This window comes from Schistocerca serialis, chromosome 1, assembly GCF_023864345.2.
Source record: "Schistocerca serialis cubense isolate TAMUIC-IGC-003099 chromosome 1, iqSchSeri2.2, whole genome shotgun sequence".
Taxonomy (NCBI): Eukaryota; Metazoa; Arthropoda; class Insecta; order Orthoptera; family Acrididae; genus Schistocerca; species Schistocerca serialis.
In genome coordinates this window covers 1,179,767,492-1,179,793,779 of record NC_064638.1, presented here as the reverse complement: position 1 = coordinate 1,179,793,779, position 26,288 = coordinate 1,179,767,492, and the positions used below count along the sequence as shown (strand labels likewise).

General features: G+C 42.5%; 1 protein-coding gene across 1 annotated transcript in view; it reads right to left on the bottom strand.

Annotated features, from left to right (window-relative positions):
* The window catches only part of LOC126456470 (serine-rich adhesin for platelets), a 480,534-nt gene that overhangs the window by 11,135 nt on the left and 443,111 nt on the right, over window positions 1-26,288 (bottom strand). Inside the window, exons 7-11 of the mRNA XM_050092224.1 lie at window positions 23,524-23,674; window positions 19,009-19,396; window positions 16,934-17,145; window positions 12,181-12,514; window positions 3,047-4,317 (exon numbers count right to left, since the gene is read on the bottom strand). Coding sequence (XP_049948181.1) covers window positions 3,047-4,317; window positions 12,181-12,514; window positions 16,934-17,145; window positions 19,009-19,396; window positions 23,524-23,674 — 2,356 coding nt within the window. The remainder of the gene's footprint in view (window positions 1-3,046; window positions 4,318-12,180; window positions 12,515-16,933; window positions 17,146-19,008; window positions 19,397-23,523; window positions 23,675-26,288) is intronic.

Below are 26,288 nucleotides of genomic sequence, written 5' to 3'. Positions count from 1 at the left end.
GCAGACTGATACTAAAGGAATTTATTACTTACACACACACACACACACTAATAGTTAAATATGTATCAGAAAGTGAATGTTTTTAGGCATTCCATGCAACACACACTTGCTCTATTTGGATACAACGAAAATGTTTCTTTTTATAAACAGCTATGTGTGGGACATGTGTCTGGTTATTGTCATTAGTTTTTCTCTGACCTGATTCTATTACTCTGATGATCTAATTTGAATTACATTCAGTTCTGTAAGTACTCGAGTCTAAATTAAACAGCTATATACTGAGAAGTGATATACTATCCCGCATCCACTATTCCTCACCCATCTCCCCTCCCCTCCTCTTCCTCATCCTTATGTGATATGTACTGTTAATTTGAGCCTTTGTTCTTCCAATAATTAATGAATAAAAATATGAGTATTTGATGATTATAATTAGAACTCTGCCTTAGCCATATATTTTATGGGAATTTGTAATATATGACTATTTAATGTGTTTCTTTGATGTGGCTAAAGAATTGTTTCTGTGAACAGATCTTCTCTTTTTTAGTGGCTTAGGGTACGTGAAATGTATTTCATTACTATTAACTTTAAATTTTCATGAGAAAGATGGTTTTATTCAGCAAGTTTATAAACATCTTCCTGGTTTTAATGCGCCTCATTTAAACAAGTGAGAACTTATCAACATTCAAAATTTTTAGTGTCTTTGTGGCTCTGTGGAAGTATGTGTATTTAATTCCCTGTCAAAAATTTATTTATCTGAAATTGTCTTTGCTACCTTATATTAAAGGGAAATGTATAAACAGTGACAATGATATCATGCTGAAGAAACTTCCTAATGTAGTATATACAAACTTTTTCATGTAGTTATTTCACACTGGACAGTTACAGCAGTCTCATGCCAGAGATATATTCATAGATACACAATCTGTATGAGGTATATGTTTGGTAATTATATCAACAGCAACAGTTTACATACTACAACACAAAATGTTATCACATTCAACACAAAGTAATTAAATGAAAACAACTGTTTTTTCATACAAAGTTCTATGAGCAAGATTCAAATAAAATGGTGAAAGTTGCAAAAAGAACACACAAGTGCAAGCTATGAAGGTTTACAAACTGTGCTATAAACAGAAGTTGAAAATATACAGTCATCATAATTACACTTAAAATGTACATTGCAACTACCTGCAGTTATGGCAGTGAACAAAAATCAGTATTGATATTATGTGCATTAAAACAATCATGATGATAAATACACTGAACATTTACAGTGAAAGTAAGTCAAATGTAACAATAAACAGAAAAAAGTTGAGAAAGAGAGCAGAGGAAAAAATAAGCAGAGGGGATTTTATATACAGCCATGCAATGGAACCTTGTGAAAAGGCAATGTGCGTTATAACACAGCAAATGAATCAAATCAAATTTCTGTACTAATCAGTATCAACGTAAGGATCTTAAAGACAAAATTGGGTAATGACATTGGATAAGAAGAGAAACTTCTCACTGATTTAGTAAAGAGTAAGTGTGGCTGCTGTTCAGCAGTATAATAATTGATACTACATTGATACTTGGTGGTCAGTTACCATATATGAAATATATTCAAACTAGAGTCTGGGAGAAATACTGACTAATAAAATATAACATGCTTTAAAAATTAAATAGCTGTGTTTTCAAATTAAGCAGCTTGTTACTGTACAATCACATCTACTCTTTAAGCATTGCCTACTACTTATTTGTGCCATATTTATTAAGTAATGTGGTGAAATGTGATGACTGGAATGATATTTGATCACAAAAATGGCTATTCCATTTTGTTTGGAATAAAAATGAAATCTATGACTCAGTTACTACCATTACTCTAAAAGTATTGCTTATTTGGCACATTTATGACCAGACTACTCTCAACACGCATACATTCAGATTTTAATATGTGAAAATGCAAAAGGAGAATTTCTTCTAATATGCATGCTTATTTCTACTAGCTAGGAGCCTTCTCCTCTTTTGAAAATGTGTATTTTTTGGGGTTTTATAGAACCTACATTGCAGGAAGCTCTTGAAAGCAACGTAGACAGTACTGAAGCAAATCTGGTGTGTTGCTTATTCATGAAACACTGCTTATTCATTATATTCAGCAGTCTGAATATTTTTTGTGATCTATGTATGGATAAATGAGTGCTGTGTTGTCACCAATTTCTCTCTCTCCCCCCCCCCCCCCCCCCACATTTTTATAGATTAAATGCAAAAGAATTAGCATCAGCTAGTGAAAGGAAATCTGAAATTAATAAGAAATTAAGCTTGGGGAATTTTAACGTATGATTATAAGCACATACTTGTTTTAACAATATCCACATCATTTGAAGAATTAAACAGAAATGTGTAAGCATCTTGATTTACATGAAGAACCCAAGCCATTCAATCACATATTTTAAGCTTGTGCATTCATCCACTAGTAATAGTCCTCTAGCATTTGTGACAATTTACAGCTTCAGGTACATATCAAACCAATTCCAGTAGCGTCTGGAAAGAGAGCACAGCCTAAGAGAAGTTTTGTTAAGATATTTCGCATTTAACAAAGACCAAAGAAGAGGGGAAGCTTATACATAAAATCTTAAACATGGTACAGAAGACACTTGTTTTTTCTGTGCCACACACTGCTACAAAATTGTTTTTGTGTACGTTGTGGCAATTTTGCAGCATTCCGTTTTTTAGCTGTTTGCCATCACTGTACATTAACCAGCTGTGCAGACTCATAATATCCGAACAGAGAAAATTCTTTAAGACATTTATTTAAAATTTTGTTTTTGATCATGTAGGAACCTTTTCCTGTCAGAATGCAAAAGCAAAGCTGAAGAAAATATTTGCAAAAGCAAAGAAGTTCTAGAAAGTGAATAAAATGACTTCGTTTGAGATGAGAAGCAATATTATATGAAGCAAGAGCAATGTAAAGTAAGGGTGGGGACCAGCAGAAGAACTGTTCTCACCTGTTGTCAGACAAGCACAAGGTTTGTAAGAGCTGCTGGTGTCAAGTGTGGGGTGCCTCTACCATATCTCAGTGTCATGGTCATTACCTTTATTCGAAAGCACCTTTGCACGCTCCGTGTCAGCTGGCACAGGAACGACTGACCGCTTTCCTGCAGCTCGGGCACCTGAGAGCAACTCGGGATCGACACGGACCTGAGCACCATAGAACCTGCGCCCCAACAAGTTGGGATTTGATACCTGCCTGACGTCGACATCTGCTGGAGAGGACCGACCACTCGACAGGGTCGGCGAGTCCTGGACTCTAGCTACCTGCTGTCGTGCCCGGGAGAACTCGTGCTGCTGGCTCTTGTGTGGTGTCATTTCCAGGGTGGTCGACTGTTCCCTGCTGCTAGGTAGGCGGCCATTGCCAGCCTGTTCTTTCCGGGTTCCAGCATCAAATGTGGAATTCAGAAGAATATCGCGATTTACCTTTCTGGCAGGCAGCAGGATGGGCGAGTTGGCCAGACGGTAGCTGTCACTGCGCTTAACCCTCGAGCTGCCCGGGGCGCTGCCGCTGATGCGGTCATACAGTGCTGGATCTGCGTGGCGCAGGAAGGGTGGGAGTTTGGGGTCTGATGGCAGGGGAGGGACCTTACCTTCCTCGGTGTCACGATTGTCTGGTGCACTGCGCGTAGGAGACTGCACATTAACATAGGCCCCAGGCCTCTGCTGCTGCTGCGGCTGCTGCTGCTGCTGTTGTTGCTGCTGCACAGGTGGCGGTGACAGCGGACGCTGAGCAGAGACGCAGGTGGCGGGTGTGGCTGCTCTGATGATCACCTTGCCCAGTTGCGGAGAGGTGGGCGGTGGGTGGCTGGTGGTGGCAGCAGTGCGGTGGCCCATCATGGGGCTGCCCGCTGCTGACGGCTCCTTGACATACGGGCCCGGCTCGAAGGTGGTGTGTCCTGTTTTGCCACGCCGCCGAAGGCTGTCTGAGGAGTAAACGACACGGCCTTCAGAGTCAAGCGTGACTCGTGCACCCTGACGGCGCCTTCGCTCCAGGGAGTCGCCTGGCGGTGGAGAGGCAGCCAGAGGGGCACCGGACCTCGTCGTCTCAGGTGGTGGCAGCTCATTCAGGGAGACGTACTCCGTCGGTCGGCACGCTGCCACCACTGCTGTGTTCGAGTAGAGCCGCGGCGAGCTTGGCTTGTAATTGGTGTGAGGCCGCACGTCAGCAATGGTCACATAGTCGCCCGCATCCTGTTGGGCCGTGGCTGTCGTCGTCGGCGGTGCCGGCGTGTGAGCTGGAGCAGGCTGCGATTCGGGCGACTTCTTTCCCGTGAAGGCGTCCTTAACCTGCACGGAGCCATAACTTCTGTTATGTTGTAGGCAATCAGCATATAGTCTGTTTCTAAACTCAAGAGCAAGCAGACAAGTCCCTACTCTCTATTCCACTACATCACAAGGAGGAACTCCAGTTATGCTGAACCTTCTGCAGTGCATCTTAAACCACTGACAATCCAATGTACAAACATATCAGAAGAGTGTTTATTTTCTAAGAAATGGGTTAACAATACGCAGAATACTGAATTAATAGCTAATGTCAAATACAGAATAACATTAGACCATCAGAATCTCCCTGAATCACTGCAGTGTCAATGCTTGACAGGAAACTTATTCTTAGTTATCTCATATCCTTGTAGTATTCTTCTGGGAATGGCCATTTCCACAAACCACAAGCTCTCTTTGCTCTTCAGTTAACAGACAGACAATAGGTAAAATGTGATTTCATTCGAAGATATTACATGTTAACTGATTCCCACTATTCGATTACCCTACTGATGAAAAATTACTGAACATGATGATTACACCACCATCCAGAGTGACCTAAAATGGAATTAGTGCCTAAATCAAATGAAAAGCAGATGCCAGGGTGGGATTGCTTTGGGAAGAAGAAACAGTGCAATCATAAAAGAAGTGGCGTTTTAAACACTTGTCCTTCATGGATCATGCCTCAGCCATCTTCACTGAATACATATTTAAGATAATCTGTAGAGTGCATGTGACAGAATAACAGTAGGATATTTCAGTCACACTTTTTCCCTATTTAAACTATACGTGAACCAGCAAACTGATTTCGTGTGACAGTTAATCAGATCTCGTTAACCATTAGCAACTAACACAGCAACTCTCCTTCACATTAACTGAAACTGAAATCAGTAATCACACCCAGAGGACTATGCAGTGCTGTTCATCCACTGTGTTATTCTCCTCCATATGGTATCATGCAGAGGTGATATGCAGGGGTTGGGGTCAGAACACTTCTCCCTGCTGTTGCCGGCTTTCCAGACCATGGAGTCACTACTTGTCATTCAGGCAGCACCTCAGTTGACCTCAACCAAGGAACACCCCTGGCAGTAGTGGAAACTGGACCAGGGTCTCTGCATAGCAGGCAGATCACTCAGCTAAGGAGGTGGGCTTCCTTTGTCGAAATAATATATTAATCTTAAAAATAATTATGAAATTTTTGATTAAATACTGTAACCTTACCATGCAAAATCCTAGATAATACCTAAAACTCTGAGACAATATTACGAAAATGACAGTTGCTACTCACCATATAGCAGAGATGCTGAGTTGCAGATACACACAACAAAAAGACTGTCTCAAAATAAGCTTTTGGCCAACAAAGCCTTTGTAAAAAATAAGCAACTATCCTTTTCATAATATTGTTACATTCCTTCCTGGATTTACCATTGTCTAAAACTCTGAGACATGGCTGTATGGCCTTAAAGAAAACTCCAGCTGGTTCTTGAGCATTGCTTATCAGTCTGAGAGGGATAAGAAGTTTGGTGTGTGTGTGTGTGTGTGTGTGTGTGTGTGTGTGTGTGTGTGTGTGTATTGGGGGGTCTCAGTTTTATTGTGTCACATATGCCTACAATTATTATAATAAAATCAATAGAATATTTAAATGTTTAATATGAGGTATGTCCACAAAGTAAGTTCCGTTTGGTTACATAAAACAAATGTGTACAGATACAGAAAAAAATATTTATTGTACAAAAATCTACAACTGTTATACTACTTTTCTACATAGCGTCTGAAATTTTGTAGGCACTTGTCATAGCGTGGCCCAAGTTTTTGTATGCCTTCTTCATAGAAGGTTGCCTCCTGTGTATTCAACCATCTAGTAACATGTTCTTTCAGCTCGTCATCAGTGATGAAGTGCTGACCACCAAGGACAGATTTTAGGTGCAAAAAGAGATGAAAGTCACTAGGAGCGACGTCTGGGCTGTATGAAGGATGATCAAACGCATCCCGGTAAAATTTCTGTAAGAGTTGTGTGGTCACATTCACGAAGTGAGGTCAGGCATTATCGTGCAAAAACACCTTTTGACAGTAATCCTTGGCGCTTGTTCTGTATTGCTCAGCGCAATTTCTTAATGGTCTCACAGTAAACATGTGCATTGATTGTTTGGCCCAGTGGTAAGAAATCAATCAGCAAAATGCCTTTTCTGTCCCAAAAAATGGTGCACATGACTTTTCAAGGTGTCAAGATTTGCTTAGGCTTAACCTTTGTTGGGGATTAAGTGCGCCTCCATTCCATTGATTGCTGTTTTGTTTCAGGGGTGTCATACGATACCCAAGATTCATCCCCCGTCACTATCTGAGAAAGAAAACGCATCACCTTCTTCATTGTAGCATGTCAAAAACTGAAGTGCATTGCCCATCCGTTGTTTTTGTGTTGTTCAGTGAGTATTTTGGGTACCCACATGAGCAAAGTTTTCAAAATTTCAGTTTTTTAGTAACAATTTCACGAATTAGTGATCATGAGATATGCAGAACTTCCATAGCAAGGGCACTAAGCGTAAACTTCTTCATCATGCACTTGATCACATCCTTCATTGAACAGTCTGACCCATCATCTAACCATTTAATCACTCATAGCATTTTGTCCATAAACCTTGCAGATTTGCCAATGAATTTCCTTTGTTTAACTTTCTTTGCATTTAGGAAACAAATCACAGATCTGATATCACATGCGACAGCATTTTCAATTACGGCTGATATTATAAAGAAGCACTACAAAGCACACATCGGCAGCAGTGATCTGAAAATGGCGTACATGTCTTCTCCTTGAGTCAGAGTAACTGTCGCGCATGCTCGGAACTGTGATCGTAGTGCTGCCACAAATAGAAATGGAACTTACTTCATGGATGGCACTCATATAATAATAATAATAATAACAACAATTTGTTTACTACAGCATGTAGTATATTGCTTTAGCATAACTTCCAAGAAATTGGAGTTCAGAGAAATGTTGTTTTTGTGTGGTCTTCAGTCTGAAGACTGATTTGAGGCAACTTCCATGTTACTCTACCAACCGCAAGCCTCTTCATTTCTGAATAACAACTGCAACTTACATCCTGAATCTGCTTACTGTATTACTCTCTTGATCTCCCTCTCCAATTCCCCCCCCCCCCCCCCACACACACACACACACACACATCCCTCCAGCACTAAATTGGTGATCTTGTGTTGTCTTGAAATGTGTCCTATCAACTGATCCCTTATTTTAGTTAACTTTAGCCACAAATTTGTTGTCTCCCCAATTCTTTTAAGTGCCTCCCCCTCAGTTATGGAATCAACCCATCTAATCTTCAGCATTCTTCTGTAGCACCACATTTCAAAAGCCTCTATTCTCTTCTTGTCTAAACTGTTTATTGTCCTCATTTCACTTCCATACATGGCAACACTCCAGACAGATACATTCAGAAAGGACTTGTTAACACTTAAATCAATGTTTGATGTCAACTAATGTCTCTTCTTCAGAAATGCTTTTCTTCTTCTGCCAGTCTACATTTTATATCCCCTCTGCTTTGGTCATCATGAGTTATTTTGCTGCCCAAATAGCAGAATTCATCTACTACTTTTAGTGTCTCGTTTCATTCCCTCAGCATGACCTGATTTCATTTAACTGCATTCCATTATCCTTGTTTTGCTTTTGTTGATGTTCATCTAATTTGATTCCAGTCCGTTCAACTGCACTTCCAAGCCTTTTGCTGCCTCTGGCAGAATTACAATGTCTTCAGCAAACCTTAGAGTTTTATTTCTTCTCCCTAAACTTTAATTCCTAATTCCTGTTTTTCTTTGGTTTCCTATAATACAGACTGAATAACAATGGGGATAGGTACAAGTTTGTCACACTCCCTTCTCAACCAACTGCCATCTGGTTTCTGTACAAGTTCTAAATAGCCTATCACTCCCTGCATTTTTACCTCTGCTACCTTCAGAACTTCAAAGAATGTACTCCAGTCAACATTGTCAAAAGCTTTCTCAAAGTTTAAAAATCCTAGAAACAAAGGTTTGCCTTTCCCTAACTTGTCTTCTAACAGAAGTTGTAGGGTCTGTACTGCCTTGTATGTTCCTTCATTTCTCCAGAATACAAACTGATTTTTCCCAAGCTTGGGTTCCACCAGTTTTTCCACTCTTCTTTAAAGAATTTGTGTCAGAAGTCATGGCTGGCTCTCCCAAGGATATTGTTCTAATGGAATGTCATCTAATCCTAGGGACCTGTTTCAACTGAGTCTTTCATTCATCCCCACCGTGGCCCTCAGTGGTTCACAACCCCACAACAGGCTACAGCAGTCCACTCACCCCACCGCCACCCCACACTGAACCCAGCATTATTGTGCGGTTCGGCCCCAGTGTGACCAAGCAGTGTGATACCAATCTTATAAAGGGTAATTTTGAAGAATGTTTATGTGTGTGTAGGACCATTAGATTAGCAGCATACATGGCTGTAAAACTGAGGGCAACATTGGTTGCCATTTACTGTTACCTACCCCCGAGTAGTTGGTAGATGAAGTGCCTGTGACCTTGCTTCATCTGCATTCTGTTATTAGTATATGACTGTCTTCGTCATGGTAGCTACATTGTATCAAGATGCCTCTGAGACCACTGTAGTCAGTGGGTGAACTTGCAATGGTTTCAAGTGCTATTTACTTCTTTCGAAATGAGAAAGGAAAAGTAGGAGGACAGTACGTTTCCCCTGTATCAGAAAGTGCTACACTGTCCTGGTATATCACTGTCATCAGTGAAGAGAGTAGGGGCCGCTTCAAAGGAGTTTGATGAAAGTACATCACTCAGTTCAAGAAAAACTAGTATGCTTCTCCACAGTGTCTGAAAGTCCAACTCAGTGATTTTACTTTTTGCACAATATGAAGAACTTTTCACATTTTTTACATAAATAAGATATTCCCCTGAATTAACAACCTCCACCTGAAACTGATACGTTGATCTCTACTCTTTTGAAAGTAGTAAAAAGCCTAGGATTCCATTTCAGAACTTCAAAGAATGTACTCCAGTCAACATTGTCAAAAGCTTTCTCAAAGTTTAAAAATCCTAGAAACAAAGGTTTGCCTTTCCCTAACTTGTCTTCTAACAGAAGTTGTAGGGTCTGTACTGCCTTGTATGTTCCTTCATTTCTCCAGAATACAAACTGATTTTTCCCAAGCTTGGGTTCCACCAGTTTTTCCACTCTTCTTTAAAGAATTTGTGTCAGAAGTCATGGCTGGCTCTCCCAAGGATATTGTTCTAATGGAATGTCATCTACTCCTAGGGACCTGTTTCAACTGAGTCTTTCATTCATCCCCACCGTGGCCCTCAGTGGTTCACAACCCCACAACAGGCTACAGCAGTCCACTCACCCCACCGCCACCCCACACTGAACCCAGCATTATTGTGCGGTTCGGCCCCAGTGTGACCAAGCAGTGTGATACCAATCTTATAAAGGGTAATTTTGAAGAATGTTTATGTGTGTGTAGGACCATTAGATTAGCAGCATACATGGCTGTAAAACTGAGGGCAACATTGGTTGCCATTTACTGTTACCTACCCCCGAGTAGTTGGTAGATGAAGTGCCTGTGACCTTGCTTCATCTGCATTCTGTTATTAGTATATGACTGTCTTCGTCATGGTAGCTACATTGTATCAAGATGCCTCTGAGACCACTGTAGTCAGTGGGTGAACTTGCAATGGTTTCAAGTGCTATTTACTTCTTTCGAAATGAGAAAGGAAAAGTAGGAGGACAGTACGTTTCCCCTGTATCAGAAAGTGCTACACTGTCCTGGTATATCACTGTCATCAGTGAAGAGAGTAGGGGCCGCTTCAAAGGAGTTTGATGAAAGTACATCACTCAGTTCAAGAAAAACTAGTATGCTTCTCCACAGTGTCTGAAAGTCCAACTCAGTGATTTTACTTTTTGCACAATATGAAGAACTTTTCACATTTTTTACATAAATAAGATATTCCCCTGAATTAACAACCTCCACCTGAAACTGATACGTTGATCTCTACTCTTTTGAAAGTAGTTAAAAAGCCTAGGATTCCATTTCAAAGAAAGCTACGAACACAGGGCACCAAGATCTCCTTTACAGACAAGACCTGGTGTGGACAGAATAATACAGTAAAGCATGGGTGATATGAAAACATGGTTGATTCTGTAGAATCTAGCTTTAACAACTACAATCAATACCAAGTACACATTCAGCAAATTCGTGGATGGCGTGGAAGTGGGACACACATCACAATTTTACACACTGGAAATGAAGAAGGATTTTCTGCCAGTGCAGAACTTTGTTTCAATGTGAAGAAAGGAACTGGTGATTACCAGAACGGAGTGAACACAGCTGATTATGAGGAATGGTTCAAGGAAGTCCTCAGTTTATTGCCTCAGAGGTCAGCCACAATTATACATCAGGTGCTGTATCATGCAATGGCTGATTCTTGAACTAAAAACCTGAGTATGTCATGGCTGAAAGATGGAACCATATCTTGGATAGCATCAATGAGTATTTCTCTTCCATTTGTAGTTGATGATTTTAGCAAATTGACTAAGACAGATCTAATACTAATATTCAGGCCTTATTTTCCTACACCAGTAAAGAAACTGGAACAAATAACTAAACAACTTCGACCAGACATAAAACTTGTTTGGTTGCCAGTGGCTCAATGCAATCTTAATCCAATTGAGATCATATGGGCTTAAGTACAGAGACAAACAGCAAAAATGAATATGGCTAACACTTTAGGAAACAATAGAAGTATGAGAGCATTTAACACTTTATGCCAAGAAGCCTTAATTGCTGTAACTCGAGAACTCTGGGAAAAGTGTATTAAACATGCCAGAAAAACTGAAGACAACTACCAGGAGAAAGATGAACTGTTCCTAATATCAAGCCAGTCATAATCAACACGAATGACAGTACTTCCGATTCATCAAAACATTGTGATTTTTCAAATGAAGAATATCAGTAGATATAAGTACTTTAAAAATGTCTAAATAATGTAAACAGCTCTTGTAAAAATTGTACAGTATCACATTTCTAAATGGAAGCAAACTATTTTTAAACCTTCCATTGGAGTTCCAAATCACTCATGAGAAAAGGTGAGGGAAAATGGATTTTTTATACAACAAAACAAGGTCTGAACATACAAGTAATACTGCATCCCTTCCAAGCTGCAACTCTTATACTTAATCATAGCAATATAGCAATTGATTCCGCTACCACACCCACAACTAATTGCACAGTCCAACGTGACACAACTACCCTTTAATAATACTCTTTACCAAATCCACATCACACTGTATGGTCACAGTGGTTGCACCTGCTCACAACCATGAAAGAGACCTTCAAAACAAGCTCACTCCCTCTGTATTTGTTTATTCTGGGCTGACAAAAAGTGACTTTAGATAAATGATAAGAATGTTTTTGGGTGATTGAAAAATTCAGTACCAATATATGTGCCAGTAAACTATTAAAAATTCATTAACATCACACAAATGCATTTTGAGCTATATTGTTTTAAAGTGAACAGTTCCCAGCAAAGATGTCCAAAACCAGACAGTCCTTACTACAACCTAAAATAAAAAAAATATATATTGAACTTAAAGGCCAAATTGCTCCATATAGCCTAACACATAATAAAACAAGAAAAAATATTGGTATGAATTATTTGTTGCAGGCCTCTTGGTTTGTTTCCAATAAAGCCTAAACTCAAGTCTCCATAACAGAAGTTCCAATAGTAGTAGCTTTGTACAGTATATTAGGGGGATGTCTTCTGGGGGTGATTAATTTTATGTATGGCATGCTTACATTACAATTTATAGATACTGTATAGTTTGTAAAAAGACAGGCAGTGCCTCAGACAATGTACCTTTCCGATGACACCGTTGAGGTTGAGATGTGGCCTGCGCTCCTTGCGCACAATAGCGGCCCAGTCGGACTCTGAATCAGAGCTGAGCTGCTTCTCATAGGCTGGCCGCCTGCCGGCCACAGCGGTTGTCTGTGGTGCCCTCTGCTGCATGGGTGGAGATGAAGGTGCAGAGGCACCTGTGCCTGCCTCATCATCTGACTGTGGTGGTGTGATAACACACATGGATGGGATGCGACTCGAATTGATGGCTGTCTTCACGCGGATGCGCTCAACACGCTCTACTGCCTCCAGGTCAGACTCAGAGAAGTCGCAGTCCGATGATCGCGACCGTGACCTGCAGAAAAAGCAGTGTATTCTTTCCTTAAATGGGAAGTTTTTCATATCAGGTAGCACACCCACAAAATTTATCAAAACACAATTCCATTTTCCATCATGGCTGTTATACAATCATTGTCGTTAATATTAAATGATGAGCTGATTGTGACAATATCCCATTTTAAAGATCTCCTCCTATTGTGGTAACTTTATACTGTCACCCTGTGTGGGTGTAAATAGGTTTGTATCTGTCATTTAAAGTATAAATTGTATATACAGCAGAATGCGCGAGAACAACATTCTATGTTTGTCAACATATTTAACAAATCAACAGATGTAGAGCAATGTTCTTTGTGATATATTATGAGTTTTACGTTTACATATGTAGGCCACAATACTGTTATTTAAAATATTTGAGGAGTGTGGAATGTTGTCATCATCTGTTTGTACTATAACAATGGTAATACACTGCCAGAAAAAAACTGTCAAAGACTGTTTTAAGTGGCACAAGTGTATAATATGTGCAAGCTGAGGGGAGTGTAGTGTTAGTGATTCATTTGTCACAATCTGGCGACCAGGGCGCACCTGTGCACCCTCTGTTTTGATTCTGCAGGCAGTAACTGTCATGACCTTAGAGATTAACAGTGTTTGCAAGAATCATTCTAGGGTACAGCTATGTCCCACTGATAACTGAGTACTCCTGTTAAACAGCTTTAGCCATTTGAATGGGTTGCATTGCGGGCCTGTGGGAGCGGATGTATTGATTGTTGTGGGCCTCTGGGAAGCTGGATGGATGCATTGATTGTTGTGGGCCTGTGGTAAGCTGGATGGACATATTGATTGATTGCTGCACATGATGGGAACAATGTATCACTAGTGTGTCGCTGCTTTCAGCAGTGGTCTGTGAAACATTCCCACACCTGTATACCAAGTTCTGTACGTCTGCACTATGCAGATCGCACACAGTATTAGTTGTGCTGGCTGATTGCACATTATCCAGGGATGAAATCTGAGCGCATGTTGCATCTGCTGTGTCATTGAGGTCCAATGGAAACCATCTGCTTGCAGTAGGTTTAGGTCATATGTGCCTTTGGACAGGCTACCACTGGCACCACATCCCAACCACACATTGCTACACTGTTGCAGTGAAAGACCTGACTGGAGAGTGGAGTGGCATTCTTGTTGTCTTTAGTGATGAGAGTAGGTTCTGTCTGTATGCAAATGGTGGATGCACACGTGTATGGGGAAGACCTGGTGAGTGGCCTGTTCCAGAGTGCATTTGCCCACAACATGCAGGTTCCATCCCAGAGTTTCGTGGTGTGTGTGTGTGTGGGGGGGGGGGGGGGGCAATCAGTTACAACCCATGTTCACATTTGATATTTCTGCAGGGTAAAGCAACGAGTGCCCAATACATTGCACAGGCTGTTATCCTCACGCTATTGCCATTTCTTTGGAAGGAAGGTAATATGCTATTTCAGCAGGACAATGCACATCATTGTGCTGTGATGCAACATGCTCTTCAGGGTGTACAACAATTGCCATGGCCAGCAAAATCACCAGATCTCTCACTAATTGAACAAATATGTGGTATGATTAAGTGAGAACTTATTCACTCTCCAGGGCCTGACTGTGGTGGTGTGCTGAATTTGCAACAAAAGGTGCACAATGCTTGAAACAATCTATCACAGGATGCCATTTGTGACCACTGTGATTGTTTGCATGTGGGAATATACACCTGTGTTGCCGCCAGAGGGAGTACACTGTGTGTGTGTGTGTGTGTGTGTGTGTGTGTGTGTGTGTGTGTGTGTGTGTGTATTTATTTATTTGTCCATATAAATCTCTTTTTCAGTACATATATTGTACACAGGGCATTGGACAGAAAACCTTTTTATTTATTATTGTTACAAATATCAAACCTACATCATTTAAATTTTTATAACAAATTGGATCTATGCAGTTAATAATTAACACATTTTATTAAATACTATTTATTTATAACTTATTTCTACAATTAAAGATACAAATTACTATTTTTTCTTGAGACTGAGTAGTAGCAGTTTTTTAGAAGATAGGCTGTCACAGACTTTTTAAAGCCCTGTAATTCAGGAAGAGATTTTTAATGTCTTGGCAATCTGTCATACAGCTTTGTTCCTGCGTGATATACATCTTTTTGGCATCATGTCACTGTCTGACCTGGTACTGTAATCACGGACACTTTTGTTTTGAGGAAAATAGTTTTCTTTTCTCAATGTTCTTTTTTCTGACATGCATGACTACTTCCAGTATATAAATTCAGGGAAGGGGTAATATCTTTAGAGATCTTTAAAGAAAGGTTTGCACAGTTTTCTGTTGCTCGTTTGTTTCATTATTCTTAACAACTTGTCTTTTGTTTCCCGCAAACTGTTATGGCTTGGTGTACATATCTCCAGAAAATGTTGCTACTGAATGTACATGAGCAAAGTACACAGCCCATACAGCTTCTGTACTAGTATTGTTACAAAGAATTCCTACTGCTTAGTTCATTTTTGGGTTTTGAAATTAGGGATGTGTGATGAGAGCTCCATTTAAGTTTTTCCCGAGTATGAATCCCAAGAAATTTAGTTCCAGTGATGACACTAATGTTTTGGGTATCTATACATATTACTGCTTGTGCTGGATTTTTATTTTGATTTGTGTGGGAATTTATGAGTAGTGTTTTCTGGGATTAACTATTAGCCTGTTTCTGGTAAACCATTCAGACACTTCTTTTGTAATATCTTTTGCAGATGCAATAAGATTTTCTTCTTTATTTCCTTCAATCAACAGACTGGTGTCATCTGCAAAAACAGGTTCACAATCCCTAATGTGTAATGTGAAATCATTAATGTATACCAAAAAAAGAAAGGGACCTAAAATAGAGCCCTGTGGAACACCTTGACTTAGTCCACATGGTTCTGAAAGATGTACCTGGAGTTCATTTCCTTCCACGTACCTAATTTTAACTACCCGAGAGCGATACTCCAAATATGATTTAATCCACTGATTTGGCACCATACCATTCGTGCTTTCTCGGGAGCACAGAATGATCAATCACATCAAAAGCTTTTGTTAGGTCCAAGAATAAACCTGAGACTTTTCTGTTGTTGTCGACTGCATTTAAGATATGATTTATCACGTTGAAAGTGGTTGTTTCATTTGATCCCTGTGATCTGAAGCCATGTTGACATCCATTAATAATATTATTCTTGTAGAAGAATGTAGTTAGTTGTGAAAGGAACACTTTTTCAATAATTTTCAGTAACCCTGACAGTAGTGACACAAGTCATCAACTTTTTTATATAAGGGTATTACTCTTGCCATTTTCAGTTGCTGTGGGAAGACACCGCGTGATAAGGATGAATTGCATACATCTAATAAAGGAGAGAGTATGCGTCTTGCTGTTATATTTATAATATAATCTGGAATATCATCAGTACCAGTTGAATAATCACTTTTCAGTGAATTAATGGTATTCAGGAGTTCTGTTGGTCCTATTGGACTGAGGAACATGGATACATTATTTATTTCAATGCATGAAAGTTCTTTCAATGTTATATTAGGTGGATTACCAAATTTTTCCTTCACTAATTTTCCAGCAACAGTTGCATAATAAGAATTGAAGTTGTTTGCATCTGCCCTAGGGTCAGTGACATTCTTGCATCATGTGATATCACAATTTTTTTTTGTGTGTTTTGTCTTTTTTACCATAACATCCTGCACAGCTGTCCACATGGACTTACTTTTATTGGATTAATTTTTGCCTCTTTTATGATATGTTTCAAAACTAACTTGTATTTTTTTGAAATAACTAAGAAATTCTAGACTGCTATCAATTTTTGAGTGCAGAAAAAGTTTCTCCTTCAAGTGTACATTTAAGTACCACATGCACATCTGTTTACAACCGTACAAGATGAAGATATAAAATTACTGTTATAGAAATAGCACTTGAATGTGGCATATTGCCAAAAATCGGCTGATTGTATGGTATAAATGATGATGACTATAACAGCCTTGGTGGGAAATGGAACTGTGTTCTAAGAAAGTGACAAGTTTCTGGGGGATAGAAGGAGCAGGCTGTTAGTGTGAAGGGAGATTAGGGTTTCACATCTTGCCAACAATGAGGTCCCCAGAGACTGAACTCAAGCTGGGACTGGGGAAAGATACAGGTCCAGCCTTTTCAAAAAACTATCCATTTAAGTGCATTCTCAGAGTTCCCCCACCCCCAATTAAGCATATGACAGAGTTTGCAATAGCACCATCAATAAAAGAAAACTTAAATAACAGAATTGTCTTTCAGCAAACTTGTGGCTGTGGCATTCAAGATGGAAGAACTTACTGAAATAGATAATATTTTAGTTTCACCAAGAAAACCTACCACAACTGGAAGGTGCCAAAGTGGGGGAGATGTGAGAAGCCATACCTGACAGTGAGGGTGCCGGGCGGGCTGGCAGATTGCGCTGGTGAGCTGGAGGTGTTGTGGCCCGAGTCGGGGGAGTCCGCATGCACGTCAGCAGCCACCAGCAGTGAGCTCTTGCGCTCGGGCACAGCTGGCCCCGTGGCGGGGCTGCCCTCTGACAGCTGCAGCGTCGTGCAGACGGTGCCTGCAGAGCTGGTTGTTGTGCTCGTGGAGCCCTGCAACAGGGACAAGTTTCACTCAAAACTAACACGACAGCTGCTGTTGGTGGATATCCTGGCTGTGGTTATGTGCTTTTCCTGTGGCTATTGCCTATGGGAAGGAACTTTACTTCAATTCCAGTGTACAATAACAAAAACATTGTCGTCAGATTTCACTCCAGTTGCCGCATGTCTGAACAATGTCAGTTAAGAAAGCCTCTACCAATTTGTCTGAATCTTTTTCTTTTTGTTTGTAACTGCCAGAATAAGGTTCGTATGAAAGAAAAGTTTTGGAAAATTCACTAGAAAAGTCGAAAATTGGGATAGTATATTTGTATGAAAATCTCAATGAAAGAAATGTGAGCATTGGTTTGACAGTTCTCCTGTCACATATTTTCACTAAAAAAAAAAAAAAAATTAAAAAAAAAATTTAAAAATGTAGTTGAGTGAACGAGCCACTTTGGCAGCAAAAAATAAGAACATAGACGATTTGAACATAAAAATTCAGAGTGAAATTGCTGGCCAGTTGCATTCATTTAATTTGTTTGGCTCAATTACCAATCCAGATGAAGTTGTCAATTATCCAACAGAATTCATTGTATTTGCCTGGAACACCACTGCACAATTTGCAGCTCAAGGTCGGCTCAGTGATAATCATGTTCCATAATTTGAACCAATCAAAACTATGCAATGGAACAAGATTAATTGTTAAGGAGCTGAAGAACAATGTCATTGAAGCAACAACAATTGTAGAAAAGTTTAAAGGTGAGGTAGTTCTAATTCCAAGAAGACCACTGATTCCAAGCGACTTCCTATTTCAATCGAAATGTGTCTAGTTTCTTCACATCCGCAATGATGACTAATAAACTACAAGGCCAGTCTTCAGAAGAGTGTGGAATAATCCCTGAATTGCCATATTTTTGCTGTAGGCAGTAATACATGGCATGCTTGTGAGTTAGTAAACCATTGGCACTATTCATTTCCTCTTCAGATAGAAACTGTTGTGATGACTGCATTAGAAACACCAACAAATAATGCATTAGAAACACCAACAAATTACTGTCAAAAAAATGAGTTCTCATTTATTTCATTTCAATACATTCATAACCTTACTGAAACTGTTTTATTTCAATTCACACAAATTCAACAGAAAATCGGTTGGATGAATCCATTCTTGACCAACTGACTGACAGACAGGTAATACACATTATAAACAACTGGAAATGTAAATGTAAAAACGTTGTACTAAACACTTTCTGTTAAACTGGCTGTTAGAAAGCTGTGCTGTGAAAATGTGTGTGTGTGTGTGTTTCATGCAGAACGTACAGCATTTGCCCGATACTGATGAAGTAGTGAATGTGTCATAGGATGGAATGTCTCTAATGGCGAATTTAATTTATAACAGCACTTTTGAAGTGTTATTGGCTTTTGAGTAGTTGAGGTTTACATGTACAGCGTATTTCTCCCATATTTGGCCGTAGCTTGTCCCACTTATAATAATATAAAAATGAAGGTCGTACTTGGGGAACACGCGACGATGAGTAAAACACAGCAGGCCTGCAGAACGACAACGTTCCACCAGGCAACGCTGGTCAACTGCTGTTTGTGTATGAGAAATCGGTTGGAAGCTTTCCTCATGTCAGCACGTTGTAGGTGTCGTCACCGGCGCCAACCTTGTGTGAATTCTCTGAAAAGCTAATCATTTGCATATCACAGCATCTTCTTCCTGTCGGTTAAATTTCTCGTCTGTAGCTCGTCATCTTAGAGTGTAACAATTTTAATGGCCTCGGAGCGCTGGTGTCACTCCGGCTGTCAAACGGTAACAACTTTCACAGGAGTGTCCCGACTGTTATGTTAGACTGTGACACAATTATGGCTCACCTTGCCGAAGAGCTCGTACTCGGAGTCGGCGGTGAGCGTGCGGTTGGGCGAGCCGCCGGTGGAGAGGGCGCAGGTGGAGTGCAGCGCCTGCTGCGGCAGCAGCGTCCCGGTGGGCCCCAGCGCGACGCCCGGTGGCGCCAGGGGCGGGCAGCCGGCCGCAGCCGCCGCCGCCGCCGCCACCGCCACCGGGTCCTCCTCGCGCAGCGGCTTCAGCCCGCTGTCCAGGTGGAACGACGTGTAGTAGCCCTCCGTGTCGCACGAGTACACCGAGCTCGAGTCCTGGTCGGCGATGCTCGCCGCCAGGTCGGGCGTCAGCGTGCCCGACGAGCTCGCCGACGTGTTCAGCGCGTGGCCCGCGCCCGTCGTCGACGACACCGTCGTCGTCGACCTGCTCCGGGAAAAGTCATACTGTACCTGTGTGCGAGGGGAAAGGGGGGGGGGGGCGCAGCGCATGCGCCTTGAAACGAAGCATTTAGATGTAAAATAATCCTGAGTACCGGATCACTTCCAAACCTTCGGGCCGGCCGTATTGGCCGAGCGGTTCTAGACGCTACAGACTAGAACCGCGCGACCGCTACGGTCGCAGGTTCGAATCCTGCCTCGGGCATGGATGTGTGTGATCCATCTTGGGATTATATTTCAGCAAGATAATGCCCGTGCGCACACGGGAACAGTTGCTACTGCTTGTGTAAGTGCCTGCCAAACCGCACTTTGGGCAGCAAGGTCTCTGGAACTCTCCCCAACGGAGAATGGTTCGGGGCATTATGGGCGGGGCCCTTCAACTAGATCGGGATTTTGATGATCTAACACGCCAACTGGACAGAATATGCAATGCTATCCCTCAGGAGGACATCGAACAAATCTATCAATCAATGCCCAGCCGAATAACTGCTTATATAAGAGCCAGAGGTGGACCAACGCGTTATTTACTTGCTCAGTTTATGAAACTTTTCCTCTTGAATAAATCATCCTGTTTTTTTGGAAATTGTAATCGTATGTTTCTCTGTACATCACATCTACCGATTTCCGACCCATTCGGATAATTTCTGTGTGTTTTGGGTCGTTCTTCTCGTCTTAGAGAGTATATTACTAGATTCCTCACTTGATACTGGTTCAGCCACACACGATACTCCACTTTATCAACGTGTTGCATCATTTTGCTTTGTCTCCTGCAACGGAATGTCACGGTACTGTAGTGCGTGAATTTTAATTTTTTTTTTAAATCAGTCTACTGACTGGTTTGATGCGGCCCGCCACGAATTCCTTTCCTGTGCTAACCTCTTCATCTCAGAGTAGCACTTGCAACCTACGTCCTCAATTATTTGCTTGACGTATTCCAATCTCTGTCTTCCTCTACAGTTTTTGCCCTCTACAGCTCCCTCTAGTACCATGGAAGTCATTCCCTCATGTCTTAGCAGATGTCCTATCGTCCTGTCCCTTCTCCTTATCAGTGTTTTCCACATATTCCTTTCCTCTCCGATTCTGCGTAGAACCTCCTCATTCCTTACCTTATCAGTCCACCTAATTTTCAACATTCGTCTATAGCACCACATCTCAAATGCTTCGATTTTAATATGAACCTGAAATACAGATATGTACCTGGAAACAAACAAAACATAAATTATGTAGCTTTATTTTATATCTACATACAGGGTTTGCACAAAATGTGGAAACATCAAACATACAAACTGTTCAAATGTGTGTGAATGCCTAAGGGGCCAAACTGCTGAGGTCATCGGTCACTAGACTTACGCACTAACTAAACTAACTTACGCTAAGAACAACAGACACACCCATGACCGAAGGAGGTCTCGAACCTCCAGCGGGAGGGACCGCGGAAACTGACAAAACATTACCATGCGTACGTAATACGGTTAGGAAATCTGCTGGTTTTCAGGACGGCTTCCAGCTCCAGTCCGAATGGATATATACAGGTCCTGTATTGTTTTCAAGAGGATCTTCCGGCAAAATAGTGGCAAGTTCAGGTAACGATGATGGAAGTGAATAGCTATCACTCAACCTTCTGCCCAAAATAGACCACAGAGGCTAATAATTTTCTGGTGACTGTGCTGGCCATAGGAAATGCGAAATCCATCCTCGTTCTTACAAAACCAGTCGTGGACGATGCGAGCTCTGTGAGCAGGAGGCCCGTCGTCTTGGATACAGCATAACCATTTCTTAACAAAATATTGTACCATGGGTGGACCAGATCAGCCAAAATGGTCACTTTATCGCTGGCAGTAATGAGACTTTGCAGAGTAACCATGAGTCCCATGGAATATCACACGATACGCTGATCAAACTGTCACAGAATACCCGCCATGTTTCACTCTTGGGAGGTGAACTCGGCCAGAAGTTAGAAATAGTGTGAAACAAGATTCATCCGACCAAATCATGTCCTTCCATTGCTCCGAAGTCCACATCACAATTTCCTTTTACAGGCATTTGCATCACTGACGAGTGGTTTTGGAATTCCAGCTCGCCCTGCATCTGGAGCTCCCTTCCTGTTGTTTTGGTGCTGACGGGGTTCGTGAGTGCGACAATCAATTCTACAGTGACTTTTGCTGCTGTTGTCCCCTTATTCTTCGTCACAATCGTCTTCAGATGGCTCTGAGCACTGTGGGACTTAACATCTGAGGTCATCAGTCCCCTAGAGCTTAGAACTACTTAAACCTAACTAACCTAAGGACATCACACACAGCAATGCTCGAGGCAGGACTCGAACCTGCGACCGTAGCGGTCGCGCGGTTCCAGACTAAAGTGCCTAGAGCCGCTCGGCCACCACGGCAACAATCGTCTTCAGAGACCGTCTGCCACGATCATTCAACACACACTTTCGTCTACGTTTTGACTTAGCGCATGATACAAAATTATTAAGGCTTTCGTGGCCACTTGTTGACAAACTGCCTATTGACTTCTGTCTTGGGTTCTTCGGCCGACGTTCGTCTGATGATTTTACTGACGCTTCCCCAGCAAGAGCGGCTGGCATTGTCAAAGCTTTACCATCCATTGTTTGTGGTGAACTGGAGTCGAGCTCAAGGCCGCAGACTATGTGTACCTGGCGCGCCAACGTCCGAGGGCTTCTCCGCGCTCATTTCCGGTGCGGTTCTCCTCTTGTTACCTGCTGCGGTCGTTCGCTGCAGTACGGGAAGCTAACATCCGTTTACCTTAAGGCTTTCCTCTTTCTTGTTGAAGCTATTCGCGTGTTCTTGTATTTCTACAGATTCTCTGAATAGCTTCTCTACAGCCAGAACTTCCGTGTCGGCGAATTTTATTCCGTGGTCGGTCTCACTCAGAGCGTGCTCTGCCACGGCCGATGTCTCCACCTGCCCCAACCTGCAATGTCGCTTATGTTCTGTGTTCCTGGTGTTGTCATTCCGACATAAACTTTTCCGCATGTGCATGGTATGCGGTATATTCGCGGCATTGCAAGTGGGTCTCTTTTCTCCTTTGCCGATCTAAGACACTCTTTGATTTTTCTTGTCGGTTTGAAAATCGTCTTTACGCCGTATTTGTACAATATACGGCCGATTCTGTCCGTCACTCCGTGAATGTATGGCTGAAAGGCCGTAACCGACATTTCTTTTTCTGATTTCTTACTTCACCGACGGCTGGTCCCGGCGGAGGTTCGAGTCCTCCCTCGGGCATGGGTGTGTGTGTTTGTCCTTAGGATAATTTAGGTTAAGTAGTGTGTAAGCTTAGGGACTGATGACCTTAGCAGTTAAGTCCCATAAGATTTCACACACATTTGAACATTTTTTTACTTCGCCGAGTGTTTGGCTCTGTTACACTTGTAATATAATTTGTGGAGTATCCATTGCTCGTCAGAACACTTTCTAGGTGTTGTATTTCGCGTTTGAGGTGCTGCGGCTCACATATTCGTCCTGCTCGCGTTACGAGCGTATTAATCATGCCTCTTTTCTGGCTCGGGTGGTGGTTTGATAGTTTGTGCAGGTATCGGTCGGTGTGTGTCGATTTTCGATATCCTTGTGACCAGCACATCTAGAAATTGCAGTTTTTTGTCCTTTTCTACTTCCATAGTAAATGTCATGTTGGCATGGAGGCTGTTCAAATGTCTTAGGAAGTCACAGAGCTGTTCTTCACCATGGCTCCACACAACGAAAATATCATCGACGTACCTGTACCACACGTTAGGTTTACAAGTCTTCAAGTCCAGTGCCTGTGCTTCGAAATGTTTCACGAAGAAGTTGGCCAAGACATGCATGAAAGAGCTTTGTGATGTCTTGCGGGAAAATGGAACCGATGTCTCACCACGAACTATTTCACGAGGAATGGTAATTTCTACGAATAGCTGGAAGGCGTCCACTTTCCTGGTACTGTTTGTGTTAGTCTTTAATTGTGACCTTGAAGCAGCCGTGTACAACGCTTACAGCTGATAAAATTTATAACTGGGACGTTCTTTTATGGATACCCTGAACAGCAGCTGCTGCGGATGATGGTCTTGGGCTACAAACTTGCAGGCCAGTGTGACGCAGGAGCCGGGCGAAGGCTTACCTGGGCTGGTGGCTGGTGCTGGTGCTGGAGCCCAGGGAGGCGCGGCCGCTCTCGGAGCTGGCGGACCAGTTGCCCGACGAGGAGTGCAGCGGCGGCGCCTGGTCGCGCTTCTCTCGCAGCTTCACCGCCACGCTCAGCGGGCCCGAGGACGCTGCAACACCACCCAAGACCGTGCGTCAGCCGCCGCAGCAGAAGGGCGCGAGCGAGCAGTGGTAGCTGGGGCGTGTAAAGTCCACGGGAAAATTGATTTGCACACAGGAAGACTAACCAGCGTCCGAGAATGATGCGCAGGTGGGCATTTCCCCAAAAGTGCAGAAAGAAGAGTTGTTCCGGATGGAAAAAGTTCGTCCTCTGTCGTTGAGACAAATGTAATATCTGCCAGTTATACACGGGACGGGACTCGAAATAAGGATAGCATAAGAGGTTTGTCCGGAAAATACGTATAAAAGTTGAATAATAACTTTATTTTACAATTATTCAGGTATTACAATATGGTCTCCTTCAAAGTACTCGCCCTGAGACGCGATACACTTCTGCCAACGCCGTTTCCACTGTTGATAACACTGCTGAAAGTCTTCAGTTGTGACGTTGTTCAGTTGCCGTGTCGTTTCTGCCTTGATGGCTTCCACATCTCCCAAGTGCCGCCCCCGAAGCACCATTTTGCTTTTCGGGAACATGAAGAAGTCACACGGGGCTAAATCGGGTGAATGAGGCGGGTGGCCTGTCACGGTGATTGAGCTTCGAGCCAAAAACTCGCGCACAGCGAGCGACGTGTGAGCGAGCGCATTGTCGTGATGAAGGATCCACCTACCTCCTTTCACCAACTCCGGTCGAACTCGGGCCACACGAGCTCTGAGACGTGTCAGAACTTCAACGTAAAAATTTCCGTTCACTCTCTGGCCGGTAGGGACAAATTCCTTGTGAACAATGCCCCTAGAATCAAAGAAAACAATCAACATTGTCTTCATATTAGACCTTGATTTTCGCGACTTTTTTGTTCTCGGTTCTCCTGCTAGTTTCCATTCCTTGCTTTGAGATTTGAGCTCCACATCGAATTCGTAAAACCAGGACTCGTCTCCAGTGATGACTCGGTTGAGAAAGTCCCCTCGTTCCTCTGCTTCCAACCAATCCTTACAGCACTCAACCCTCTTTGCTTTCTGTTCTGGCGTTAAGAGCTTCGGTACGATTTTCGCACACAATTTCTTCATTTCAAGTTTTTGTGTCAGGATTTCGTGAACGGTTGTTTTGGGGAGTGACAGCTCGTCGGCAATCATTCTGACTGTCAATCTACGGTCTTTAAGAACACAAGCCCGAATTCGTTCAACATTTGCATCGGAACTCGATGTCGACGGGCGTCCTGGGCGAGGGTCATCGTTCACTTCTTCTCGGCCATCCCGGAACCTTTTTAACCACTTGTTCACGGTTGGTTCCTTCAGAGAATTGCCTCCGTAAACCTGTTTCAAACACTCAAAAATCTCACGGCCATTCGTGCCTAACTCTGCAAGAAATTTGATGTTGACGCGCTGTTCCACAATAAGAGAGAGCTCCATGCCGACGGCAGGTGAAAAAGGGTAACTGTCAACAAGCTGCCGCACACTCCCACCTTCACGCAGAGTGCTCTGACTCGAACTGAGCGTTGATGGGATTGATTACAGCAGTAGTCCCACCTGGCGGTGACTGCAACTTGTAACATAAAGACATTATTCAACTTTTATACGTATTTTCCGGACAAACCTCGTACTTGAGTAAAGTCCACGGGAAGATTCATTTGCACACAGGAAGACTATAACTAACATCTGAGAATGATGCGCAGGTGGGCATCTCCCCATAAGTGCTGAAAGACGAGTTGTTCCGGATGGAAAAAGTTCGTCCTCCGTCGTTGAGACAAATGTAATATCTGACAGTTGTACACAAGGTGTGACTCGAGATAAGGATAGCATACTTGACTGATTGACTAGTTTAAATCAGTCCTATACTCAGGAGATGAGCGTCGGGGGCAGACGTGCGAATCTCGCATAGCCGTCTTGGACAAGGCCCCAGTGTAGATGGTTTGCCATCGTTTTCCTCCGACCTATTATGGAGTGTTTATCTGTGTAGTGTGGTTGACTGAAGATTGCCTACACAGTTGAGTGTTGTGCCTGCGTTCTTCTACATCTACATCTACATCGATACTCTGCAATCCACCATGCGGTGCGTGGCGGAGGGTACCTCGTACCACAACTAGCATCTTCTCTCCCTATTCCACTCTCAAACAAAACGAGGGAAAAATGACTGCCTACATGCCTCTGTACGAGCCCTAATTTTTCTTATCTTTGTGGTCTTTCCGCGAAATGTATGTTGGCGGCAGTAAAATTGTACTGCAGTCAGCCTCAAATGCTGGCTCTATACATTTCCTCAGTAGCGATTCACGAAAAGAACGCCTCCTTTCCTCCAGAGACTCCCACCCGAGTTCCTGAAGCATTTCCGTAACACTCGCGTGACGATCAAACCTACCAGTAACAAATCTAGCAGCCCGCCTCTGAATTGCGTCCATGTCCTCCCTCAATCCGACCTGATAGGGATCCCAAACGCTCGAGCAGTACTCAAGAATAGGTCGTATTAGTGTTTTATAAGCGGTCTCCTTTACAGATGAACCACATCTTCCTAAAATTCGAACACTGCTATCCGGCTTCCCCACAACTGCCATTACATGCTTGTCCCACTTCATACCGCTCTGCAATGTTACGCCCAAATATTTAATCGACGTGACTGTGTCAAGCTCTACA